The sequence below is a fragment of the Gossypium raimondii genome, chromosome 9 (assembly GCF_025698545.1).
Source record: "Gossypium raimondii isolate GPD5lz chromosome 9, ASM2569854v1, whole genome shotgun sequence".
Taxonomy (NCBI): Eukaryota; Viridiplantae; Streptophyta; class Magnoliopsida; order Malvales; family Malvaceae; genus Gossypium; species Gossypium raimondii.
Window position 1 is genome coordinate 44317871 of NC_068573.1, and position 12580 is coordinate 44330450.

The 12580-nt window shown below is 29.8% G+C and overlaps 1 protein-coding gene across 1 annotated transcript; it reads right to left on the reverse strand.

The window, feature by feature from the left end:
• Window positions 1-227: 227 nt before the first annotated feature.
• LOC105800110 (uncharacterized) lies at window positions 228-1070 on the reverse strand. The gene has a single exon (XM_012631032.2). The coding sequence runs from the start codon at window positions 879-881 to the stop codon at window positions 573-575; it is 309 nt and encodes a 102-aa protein (XP_012486486.1). The 5' UTR covers window positions 882-1070; the 3' UTR covers window positions 228-572.
• Between the last annotated feature and the right edge of the window lie 11510 nt (window positions 1071-12580).

Consider the following 12580-nt stretch of genomic DNA (forward strand, 5'->3'; position numbering starts at 1 on the left):
TTATCATTATCAATAGTTTTATTTATTCAAATAATATTTGATATAAAAATAATTTAATATTTTATAATTATTAAATTTAAAATATTAAATATTTTAAAAACTTTAGTATATACCAATTTTAAATAATACCTTTAATATTCATTTTCTCATTATTTCATCTTACTACTACTTTTATAATGGAATTTAATTAAACACACATCCCATCACTCCATCGCTACATAAATTAGTGTCACTGAAAATCAATTTTACCGTTCATCCAAATTGAATGAACTCTTCTATTAATGAGTTAAAATTGATGTAAATATTCAAAATTTATTATATACAAGGAAATAAAAGGAAGAGAGTGAGAAGTGTAAGGGAGATTGTGGGATAATAGATAACATTCGAGTCTAATTAGCAAAATAATGAACTTTTCAATAAGCATCGTTTTACCCCATATATATGTCATATGTGTGTGCATGGAATTTGGATAAGAGAGAACTAAGGATCCACCATCCCCCCCAAATTTACCAACCGGGGCCTTGATAAGGGACGAATTAACACAAATATTTTCAGAAGACGTATGGCTACCTCTAGAGTTTGCCAGCAGTAGAAGGGATGATCTTGATAACAAGGCCGGGGAAAACGTCGTCAGGATCATGGATGTGAGGGTTGCGCTCCACGATAAAAGGATCGTCGCACTTGTCGCTGATGGTGTGAAGTGTCTCCCCTTCTCCTACCACATAGATTTCGTCACAGGGTGGCTTCAGAAGCTGCTTCCCTCTCGCAGCTTCATCTGATGATACGGAACTTGTCTTGATGCAACCCATCAGTATTAAGGTCAATAAGGCAAGGGCACAGTACCAAGAGGCTGAATCAGCTATCTCCATGGATTTCTTCATGGCTTTGCTCCAGGATTTACAAGAAAAAGAGAAGATGGGGATTTTGAGTGTTTGAAGAAATAAAGTAAGTGATTTATATAAAAACTAGAAATTGGGTAGAAAGTTTGGTTGTTAGAGAGTAGGAGAAGGGGTATTTTCAATATTTTTATTGTTTTTTAAGACATGAATCACCTTCCTAATTTCTACTCACCAAATCTTTAATTTCTAATGTTAAATAATTTATGGTTTGAACTTATGCATTCTTTAGTATTATATTGAGATGATGACTGGAAGCGAAATCTTTGACGTGTTGAAATCGGTAACCCAGGAGGGAGTAACTTCTTTCGAGTAAACCAGATCATCATGTTTTCGTATTTTGTGTGTCATATTGTATAAATTTCAATTACATTATGCCACTTGGGTAAAATGTATATTTACTCAAAATTTAAGTAAGAAAAAACCCAGAAATGATAGCATAAAAATTTTAGTTAGGAAGTTGTTCATTTTGGTTTGAGTATTTGTATTTTGAAAATATTTTTTTATAAATTTTATTGGTTTTATATAAAATATGAATATAACTGATTTTTTAAAGATATTTTATAAAAAAAAACCATGAGTTTTAATAATATCTAAATAATAGTGTAATTTTTAATAATATAATTCGATGGATATAGAATATTTAATAATCACTTGGTTTGAACCTTTGACCTCAAGACGACTGATTAAGCAATAAAAATATGATGCAATTGATTTACAAACAATTTCAAACCGAGATCATATGCAAATGTTTATCCATCAAAAAACCAGCTATATAATGTGAGAAGTTTCAAGTGTCGGGGAAGTAGGAAAGAATCCAATGATCACCTTATTGTATAACTATCCTCCATTTGATTCACTATGATATTGCAATTAATCAATCCAAATTCTTCTTGTCCAAAGTTATTTTTCAGTACATAGTTTACTCATACAGCAATTATCATTTGCTTTTCCTTAAAGTTGTGCGAGATTATAAATTAGTAAAGAATTTGATATTAAATCTTTAGTTGATACATTTCTAAATTCAATTGCTGGATAATTTTATCTCTTACATATATATATATATATATATACCGCATGTCTTATGGATAGAGCTCACACCATTATAAATTTTTGAAACGTATTTTTACGATGTTATTTAAGATAATTATCACATCAATTCTTAATGAGTTTACACTTATTTCATACTTTAAATCGTATTTAAGATTGAATTTTGCAATGAGAGATTCACTCTAAACCCCTCTTTATTTATAATTAAATACCCTTTACTCCCAAAAGAAAGGCATAAACAAGAACCAAATACCCAAACTTTTCTTTAGTATTTGCTTAATCTTCTCTGACCATCAAACCTAACGACTCTTCAATCGAAATAAATATTTTTCTTCCTCTTTAATATTTATTTCTACAAACCGTTAAAAAGGCTTTTCCCCTGGGAGTTGTAGTAACATAGAACTATCATTCGAATTCATGAAAACTGGAAAAATATGTATATATAGTTGGTATATGTTTTATTTCATTTTAATTTTCTTTTCATTGGTATTTTGTACAACTAATGATTAAGAAAATAAATAATAAATAATTGATATAATGATAGGATATATTACATTTTTAATAAAAAGATTTGTATTTAAATTTTAGAAACGATATTATTCGATAGAACAATCACAAATCCTAAACAAATTAATCTGTATAAACCTTAAAATAGACATAAAAAATATCTTAATTTCAAAAATAAAAATAAAAGAGAGTTTTTTGGTACATCTATCAATGAATTATATCCACCATTTCCCAAAAAAAATCCATTCATAAGAGTATCTATGAAAATCCTATTTATACAAAAAAAAAAAAATGAAATGCAATTTTTTCAAAGGTATTAGGAAAACGTTTGAGAGAGCTGGCGGTTGCCAATATTGTGTGGGCGTGGTGATTTGGTTATCATGTATACACATTCAGAATATTTTTGTTGCTCCTTTTAATTATTGCTCTACTTATATCTGCGTAGACTTGTTGAAGGCAGGGTCTACCTTGAAACTCGAATAGATAAGCCTTTTGTGGTTTGAACTATTGTTATCATAATAACATTTTCTTAACATTATTTTAAATAATAATATGAAATTGTCAGCTGTTCCAGTAAACCCATCCAACCTTACGTTGAATAAAACAGATGAGTTCATGATCCAGCCTGATACATAACACTTTAATAACTCAGTGGTTGGGAAAGTTTGGAGTTATGCCGGAGTCTTAGGCGTGCAAACCATCCAAGCTGACCTGTTTAAGAAGTGTTTAGTGTTTGGGAGGTCCAATTACAAGAGCTATCGTTCCCACCCACAATTCATAGGATGTAGTACTCTTGGTTCATGATTATTATTGACCAATGTCTTGGGGATTTGGTATACATAATTGAAGCCACCCAGACAATACCCTTTCGAACTTTTTTTGAGGTGGATAAATGAAGTATCAGCATTCGGCGGGCAAGTTGAGTTAGAAACCCTGACTAAGGTAGTGCTTAACTGGGAAAGGCTAAAATGTTTAACTAATAAAATCTTATGCTTTTTTTTTTATAATAATATAGTTGGGTCCGGTTTTATCAATTTAAATTTTCAAAATAATTGATCTTACATTACATGATACTCCATGGCTTAAGTTTCAATCTTGAATTACTTTTTTAGATTATGTGAGTTGTTTGTGATTGTACATATTTTATTATTTAATGAAAATTTTATGATTTTTTCATAATATAAATTATTAGAAAATTTTAATTTATATTAAATTTGATATGTATGATTTATATGAATAAAATATTAAATTTAATAATTAAATATTAATTGTATAAAAATATAAAAAATATTCTCTTTACATATGTATAAGTGGATTCTCCCATATTAAAAATAATTAAAACATATATAATATATTAATAAAAAATTCAAATTATAATTAAAGTAATTGTACAATATTTAAAATATGTTCATATGATGCAAATATGTATTTTCTAGTCTTCAATCTTCATTATTTTTGTTGGGGCAAGTTTATAAAGTAGTATGTTAAGTACAAGTTAAAAGTGTTCACTTTCATCATCCCTACAATAGCCTTGTTAAATTTGGTATTGATAATTTATTGAAACAAAATTTTAAATTTTAAATTGTGTTAATATTTTGGACATATGGAAGCCCAACCTTAAAGACTAATCCATTTAAAAATTAAACCTCTTGGATTATAAAGAAAATGATCGGGATTGCATTGAAGATTTCTTTGAAGAACGTATGCCCAGTAATTCACTTTACGCTGGTTTTTATTAGCAAATTGTTTTTACTATTTTGTAGTTGCTATTATTAAAGGATTAGATTGTTGCTAAAAATCGTTAAAGATATGCTTTTAAAAAGTAATAATTTTAGATAAAAAATGTCAATCAAATATAACAAATTACATTGAAAGACCAATTTCATTGTGATGAAAATAAACAAGTGGAGATTTGCAACTTCATCAAGGAAAAGATAAGAGAAAGGAATTGTTAGACTAGTTTACACACTTACATTAACAGACTGTGAGCATTCTTAGAGGCATTTCCTTGAAATACTTGTGAGAAGTTGAAGCCCAAGCTGGGCATGTTAGATATTCATAGGGAAGTGAGGAAATGAGAGGATGTTACCAGTATTTGGTAAAAACATTTTAAAAAGTAATTATGTTGATTAAGGTTTGGTAGAGATATTTAGTAATAATTTATTCACCAATGGTTGGTAAAGATAATTTAAAAGTAGTTGTTACATTTTGTAATAATGTCATTATTAAGCTTAATATCATGCTTTGTGATAGTTTGTTGTTTTTAGAATCTTAGGCTGCTATTTTTCAACAAACTCTTCTTCCTAATACCCTACACATAAGATTATAAAAATTATGTAGTATAAGTTAATCCATTATAAATATATATTGATCATAGCTCACACCAGTTGATTATGATGTATTAACCTTTTGTTTGAAAATTAGACAAAAGCAATTGATGAATTAAAACAAAAATACTCAAAATTCAATTCAATTGGAGGTATTATGCCTGTTCTTGTTGGACTGAACTGATGCAATAATTAACTCACAATAATCATCACTCATTCAACTGGGGAGGCTTTCAACCACATTGTTATTATTATGTACGTAGGTAGATAATTTCAACTTCTTCAGCTTAAAAAAAACCAATTAAAGATTTAATATCAATTTTTGTAAAATTCTATTTATGATTCAATCCACAGTAATATTATTCGTTTACATCTTAAAATGAATAAAGTGATGAATAATATACTTCCCATGTTTTCTAGCTTGCTAGTTTGAGGAAGAACCACTTGTAGGACACTTATGAATATTTAGTTTCATTGCCTAATAATATCAAAAGCAAAAAGAGCTTGATTTCAATATAATTACTAAATGATAGAAGGCGATTTGACCCACTTCGCAGCGTCAATATTCAAAAGTTGGCTAAACTTGGCTTTACACGAAAGTGAGAATGTAACAGCCCGATTTTGGGTCTAGTCAGAACAGTGATTTCGGGACCACAAATCCGATAACGAAAAAAAATGTAATGGCCTGAATTTTCAAAGGTGTCGGAATGGTGATTCGAGATCACTAAATTCAACAAATGAGTAGAAAATATTATTAATTTAGTGAGTATAAGTTAAATGTGATGTTAGGAAAAATTTTGAAATAGTGAATAGTACATTAGAAATAAATATTAAAATAATTAGAATCGAAAACGAGGTATTGAGACCTCAGAGATTTTAAACCGAGCCATAAATATTTTATAAATATTTATGGAGTGTTAAAAGTTAGTATTAAAGTTTAGTCAAGAAATTTTAAAGTTCCGATAATTAATTGAATAAAAGGACTAAATTGTAACAAATGCAAAATTATAGTAAATGATTAAATAGCTTAAATGATAAAAGGAAGAGGGCTTAAAGGAAAATAGACCCAAGGTCTATTTGGGCTGGACAACAAAGGCAGAAAATCAAGAGAATTAAGGGCAAAATTGGAATATTGCAAAATTTACTTAATAAAGTTAGGACCAAAGTGGAATTATCTAGATTTCTCTTCATTTTTTCTGCATTCTCATCAGCTAAAACACCATGGAAGGGTTTCTTCAAGCTGGTTCTTCATATTTTTACTGCAAGTAAGTTCAATTCTTGATCATTTCTTGAAATTTTGTATTTTTATGACTTTTACAACTAGGCCCACTTGTTGAATTCATTAGTTTTGATTTTATGAAAGAATTTGAAAGTTGATATGAATATGTGCTGGAATTATATGATGATTTAGCATGAAATTAGAGCTTTAAATTGTTCATATGCTGATTTTATTGAAAGAATTGAATAGAAAGTGAATGTTTGGGACCTAATAGTAAAAGAGTTTGAAGTTAGAGCTATATGTGGAAATTCTGAATTTCAATAGTTGTGAAATAACTTATAATGTCTAGGTAAAGTATTAATTGAGATAATTAGATCAATTGAGTGGTTAATTGAGAAAGGACTGAATTGTATAAACTGTGAAATTTGGGGTAAAATAGAAATCAACATTTTGCACTAAAACAGTTTTGGACAGCAGCAGTAGTCTAACTTTGAAAAATTACCAAAAATTGTAGATATTGAATTAGAGGATGAATAAAATATGAAATTAAATCTTATTGAGTCTAGTTTCTTATAAACGAAATGGTGTAAGCAATGGAATTGTAAATCATGAGATATAATGGATTTTGTGAGACAAGGTCAGAATGAATTCGGGTTCCCCTGTTCTGACTTTGGAAAATCATTAAAAATTGTACAAAAATGATTATGAGTTATAATCTATATGGTTAGAATCCTTAATGAGTCTATTTTCAGAAGAAATAAACGGAAACATTATCTGAATTCTGTATAGTGAGACAATTAATTTTTAGTGAAGAGTGGTCGGAACTGTCAGACAGCAAAACAGGGGAAACTTTAAAAAATAAACTGTACTATTTTGCTAAACCAAAAATTCTGAAAATTTTATGGTAAGAAGATATGTGAATCTAGTTTTGGGGAAAATTTACAGATCTTAATTTGGAGCTTTGTAGCTCTGGATAAAAATAATTTAGTGACTCTGACTCGGATAAACAGTTTTGAATATACATGTGAGTGAATAGTGAAATTATAGTTAATGTTGTTTAAGTGTGTTATACACATTAAGGATGTGGAATGGAGAGGAGGAGGAGGAAAATTGGGAAATGTATGAATGATTTGTGTATAATTGGTCATATGCTTGATTATAATTGATAAACGATAAAATAAAAATGATGCTTATATTTGTGCATTATTGGATATGGTTTAAGCTCATGTGTGAAAATAAAGTTTCATGGTACGTGTGAATAGTATATTTGGTATATGATTGGGCATGAAGTAATGTCATGAATGGTTTATGAATTAACATCTGTTGGTAAATGTGGCACATTAATAAATGTTGTGCTCATCCATGCTTATAATGCTTATGTTATATGTGTATTTGGCTAACATATTTGGTATACATGCTTAGGCTTTGGCCAAGTAATAGCTGAATTATGTCACGTTAAATTTATAAGTTATGCATTGAAATGTGATTATTGAATAGAAATTGAAATGGTTTGAATTGAATTATTGAATTAAACTGGAATATTAAAATTGGTGATTGATATGGATTTTATTGGAATTGAAACTGAGAAAGTGGAAATTGATATATGAGACCGATCTTGAATCGAATTACGAATCTTGAATATTGTTATGTATACTGCATTGAACGTGAAAATACTGAAATAATGAATTCTCGCAATCTTGTGAAACTGATTGAAATAAGAAATTATAATTGATACTGAACTAAGATGGAAATTTATACTGGAAAGTGAATTAAATACCCTATTAACTAGTCGGGCTAGTCGGATATAGTTGGCATGCCATAGGATATGGAAGAGTACGGGGTATTTGAAACATCGATTAGGCACTTATGTGCCAACTCATCGTTATCATATTGATTCGGCACTTTGTGTGTCGAATCGTTATCTTATCTTATTATCGACTGTACTTTGTGTGTCGAATACTGTTACTGTTACTGTTATCGATTCGGCACTTTGTGTGTCGAATACTGTTACCGTTACTGTTACAGATTCAGCACTTTGTGTGTTGAATACTGTTACTGCTACCGTTACTGATTACTGTATACTGGTGTGTTTGGTTGGAATCCGTGTATCCGTCGAGTCCGAGTCAAGTTAATAGGGGCAAATGAAATAAAGTTACTGATAAAACTAAATCTGAATGATAAGACATATGTGAAAAGTGAAATTTGAAATAAAGAAATAAGAATGATAGTTATATATAATTAGTTGATAATATTAAAAGATTGAATTGTTTATTAGTAGTGATAATTGTAATGAAAAGTATGTGTGTGATTTAATGTCAGATAATGATAAATTTTATGAAATAGATTTTGATAATATAAAATGATGTAAAAATGAGAAGTGAAAATGAAATAATTTGAAATAGTGAAATAATATTTGAATTTAATTGAATACAAGTTATTGAAAAATATTTATGGATTTAGTGTATGAAGTGAGTATTTAAAGACTCTAACGTAAATTGATTATAAAAAAACGAATTGACAATGGAAATTGATGATGGATAAATTATTAAAATGGAATGGGAAATTGAAATGAATGTGAAATAATTACTAAAAACTAATGTTGTAAGGTTTAGATATGAAATAGAATAAGTTATTGAATTGAGAATTTCATAAGCGTGTTAATGAATGGTATAGTCAATAAACATTGAATTAAATGGTAATTACGTATTAGTGTTAAACTTAGTGGCATTGAATTGTACGTGAATTAAATGGAAAATTGCTAGTGATATGATTTAAATTGTGAGCATGAGAAATTGCAAATTGAATGAAATGGAAATGAAACATTGACTTGCATGAGTATGTATCGGGTCTCATAGGCCATATTTATTAAGATTATAATATTTTAAGGATATATTGTGAAAAGTTATAAAAGCATGTTAATAATTTTGAAGTTTTTAATTTAGATGAAATTTTATAACTCGGTTAAATACATTTACAAGTGTATGTGTTCTGGTAATGCCTCGTACCCTATTCCGGTGTTGGATACGGATAAGGGGTGTTACAGAGAACCAGAGAAAGTGTAGGTAGCAATTTCGTATTCAAAAGCTACAAGCTAAATATCAAATATCCGAGCTCAAATATATGGAGATGCTGCTATGAAAATGAGAGAATTGATGGAGAGGAACAATGTGTATATGCCAACTATTTGAAGTTCTATTAAAGGAAATAGGTAACAACTATTCTGATACATTTTTTTCTTTGACTTGAAAGTACATTTATCAAATACTCAAGCGGATCTTAATTTGGAGTTCCATAGTGCAAGATATAAATAATTTAGTGACTATGACTCGAGTAGACAGCTTGAAGTGAACATGAGTAAATAGTCGAACTATGTGCAATTTTGATTATATTATCTTGAGAACATGTTGTGAGGATTGGTAAAAGCATGTCAACTGGTTGCTTATTATTTACATATCAACTTATTAAGTTTTAATGCCTACTCAGTTTATTTCTTCGTGTTTTATAGAGGTTCGTTAGCTAGCTCGATTCGGTCGACGTCAGAGATAAGCATTACACTATCCAGTCGATTTCTCGGTACTTTTGAACTCATGGAAGTTGTGTAAACATGACATGTATAGGCTAGTTTATGAGAATATGTTTTTGGTTACTTTGGCTTATTGTATAGTTATGTGTTTTGATGTTCTTAAGCCATGAGATTTGGCTTAGTTGTTATAATGGTCAAATGTGTATAAGATGATATTTTTTGGCAAGTTTGCTTATGAAGGATTTGATGCATATGATAATATTGGTATGTGATGAGTTGGTGAATTGGAAAATGCTTGAATGTTATTTGATATTAGGATAGGTATGAGGTTGAATCATATTAGTTTGATAGGTGTTTAAATGCACAAATGGTATTGATTTGAGTATGTAAATGATTGGTTTTGAAATGGCATATATGTGCATTGAAATGGTTGTTTATAGTTGCTCATATTGTATGTGAATATGGTACTATATGAATGGTTTAGGTACATGTGTTTTGGAGTGTGAAAAGTGGCTTAAACCAAACATATTTCATGCCACACGGCCTGAGTACACGGGCGTGTGACCCTTATTCGAGAATTTTTCTAAGTTTTCTCAAAACTTTTATATGTTATCGATTTAGTCCTAAATGTATGAATTAAGCTTTGTATGCTCGATTTAAGCATGTTATGAATATGAATGATTGATAATTAGTGAAATGAAATGATATTTGTTAAATGTTTGATGAATTACCAATTTGAACTGAGTTGAAAGTTTGGTAATGCCTCTTAACCTATTTCGACGACAATTATAGGTTAGGGGTGTTACAGATTCTTTAGTAAATCAGGTACATACTTGACATCTGAGAGTGTCCTAATCGTCCCATCGTGTATCATAATTTTAACAGTACCAATACCAATTACCTTACTAGATGAATCGTTTCCCATGCGCACAATTCCACGTTCAACCGAACTATATGTGGAGAACCATTCTCTATTGGGACACATGTGGAAAGAACATCTCGAATCTAGTACCCACTCGGATGTGAGCTTGGAGTTATCGCTCATTAACACTAACAAGAAATCATTACCGCTTTCATCAACCAAATTAGGACCAGCTACATCTTCCTCGTTACTCTCAGCAACTCTTTTATTTCGCAGTTTATAACAATATACTTTGACGTGACCTAACTATTTACAATAGCGACACATTTTGTATCATTTCTTTGATGTTAACAAAACGGAAACTTCCCTATCTACCATGCTATCCAAACCAAACTCACTGTCAAGTTTGTCTTTACTCAACAAATGACCTTTCACATCTTCGAACGAGAGTTTGCCTCTGCCATAAATTAGGGTCTCTCTAAAAGACTTCTATGAATGGGGTAAAAAGTACAATAATAGCATAGCTTGATCTTCATCATCAATATGAACCTCAACGTTCTTTAAATCATTTAAAAGAGTAATGAATTGACTGATGTGATCTCTAATAAGCTCACATTCGTTCATGCAAAACGTAAATAGATGTTGTTTCAACACTAAACGGTTAGCCAGAAACTTAGTTGCATAAAGAGTTTCTAACCTTTTCCACAAGGCAAATAAGGTTTCTCCATCAATACCTCCTGTAATACTGTATTCGTGAAGCACAACTGGATTGCAAACAAGGCCTTTTCATCAAGTTCTTCCCATTCTGTTTGATTTAGATTTTCAGGCTTTTTCCCGGTTACAACCTTTTTCAAGCTGGTTTGAACTAGAATTGCCATCATCTGAACTTGCCACAGATTGAAATTTGTCTCACCATCGAACTTCTCAATTTAAAACCTTGCTGCCATCTCTGAACGGGTTGATATATAAAAATTAAACTAGCTTTTATGTCACTTGTTAGGATCGACCCAATTAAGCAACAAGTAAAAAAGAATAGCGGAATAAATTGAGAAATTGAACACACAAATTTAACGTAGAAAAACTCCTCCAAAGAGGATAAAAAACCACAGGTAAAGATAATTTTACTATAATGGCAAAAAAACGAAGAGTACAAAAGATGGAGATAAAAACTAAACCCCGAAAACCTGAAAACAAATAACCCTCAAAACGTAAATACGAAATTCTCCAAATGTGTTATGAGTTCTAATCTCTAATGGGTGTATTTTCTAAGGTTGTAAAAGAAGCTATTTATACGCTAAATTAGTAAGTCAAATAAACTATGCTAATAAATACTAAATATATTATACTAATAAATACTAAATCTTTTAGAAAGAAAATATATTTTGTTTAACTTGATTTGCAAGCAATCTCTTAGAATTTGGGTCACACAACTCTGATAAATATATTCTTCAAATCATTCAATCCAATCTACAAAAAATAGAAAACCTTATTTGTATGATCAAGTTCAATCCAATTCTCTACGATTTGTTTCTCCATTAGAACGACCTTCATAAATGGGCCAACACATTTAGATGTGATCAACTTAGTCATAGCTCTATTGTTTTGGTTCAAAAGATTGGCAACAACAAATAAGATAAATTATTGTTTCTGAGTAGTTATAAGCGTAGTTGTAACTGTTTTTATAATTAAGTTATTCGATTCAGTCTCTTGACATAATTTTTTATTTATTTAATCTAATCCCTAGATTTAGTGTTGATTTATTCAACTTAGTTATTAAATTATTTTGTCGAAACCATTTTTATTTTTGGAAAAAAGCAAAAATTAGTTGTCGATGAAAACGGGAGTCGCCACCAATCTTTTATTGATGTGTGATTGGATCACCTAAAATAACTTTGGTCTACGAGTTTTAGAAGAACAGGTTTGGGAGTCAGTTACGTACGAGGAAAGATTAGCACCCTCGTAACGCCCAAAATTTGGTACCAAGTTGATTAATTCGTGTCTTAATGTCGAGAGTTAATAAATACTATCCTTAGTTAAATTAAATTATTTATTAAGACTTTCTCATTTTGAAAAAAAATATCACACCTAATGCGTTAGGGCACAACATTTTATTCTCTTCAAGATGAGTTAGTCCAAAAAAACTCGTGTAATAAAATTTAAGAAAATATCTAATTGTTTAAAATTTATGAAGAAATC

What these genes read in the sequence shown, in the direction of transcription:
- LOC105800110 (XM_012631032.2), bottom strand. Translation starts at nt 881, where the DNA reads ATGAAGAAATCCATGGAGATAGCTGATTCAGCCTCTTGGTACTGTGCC.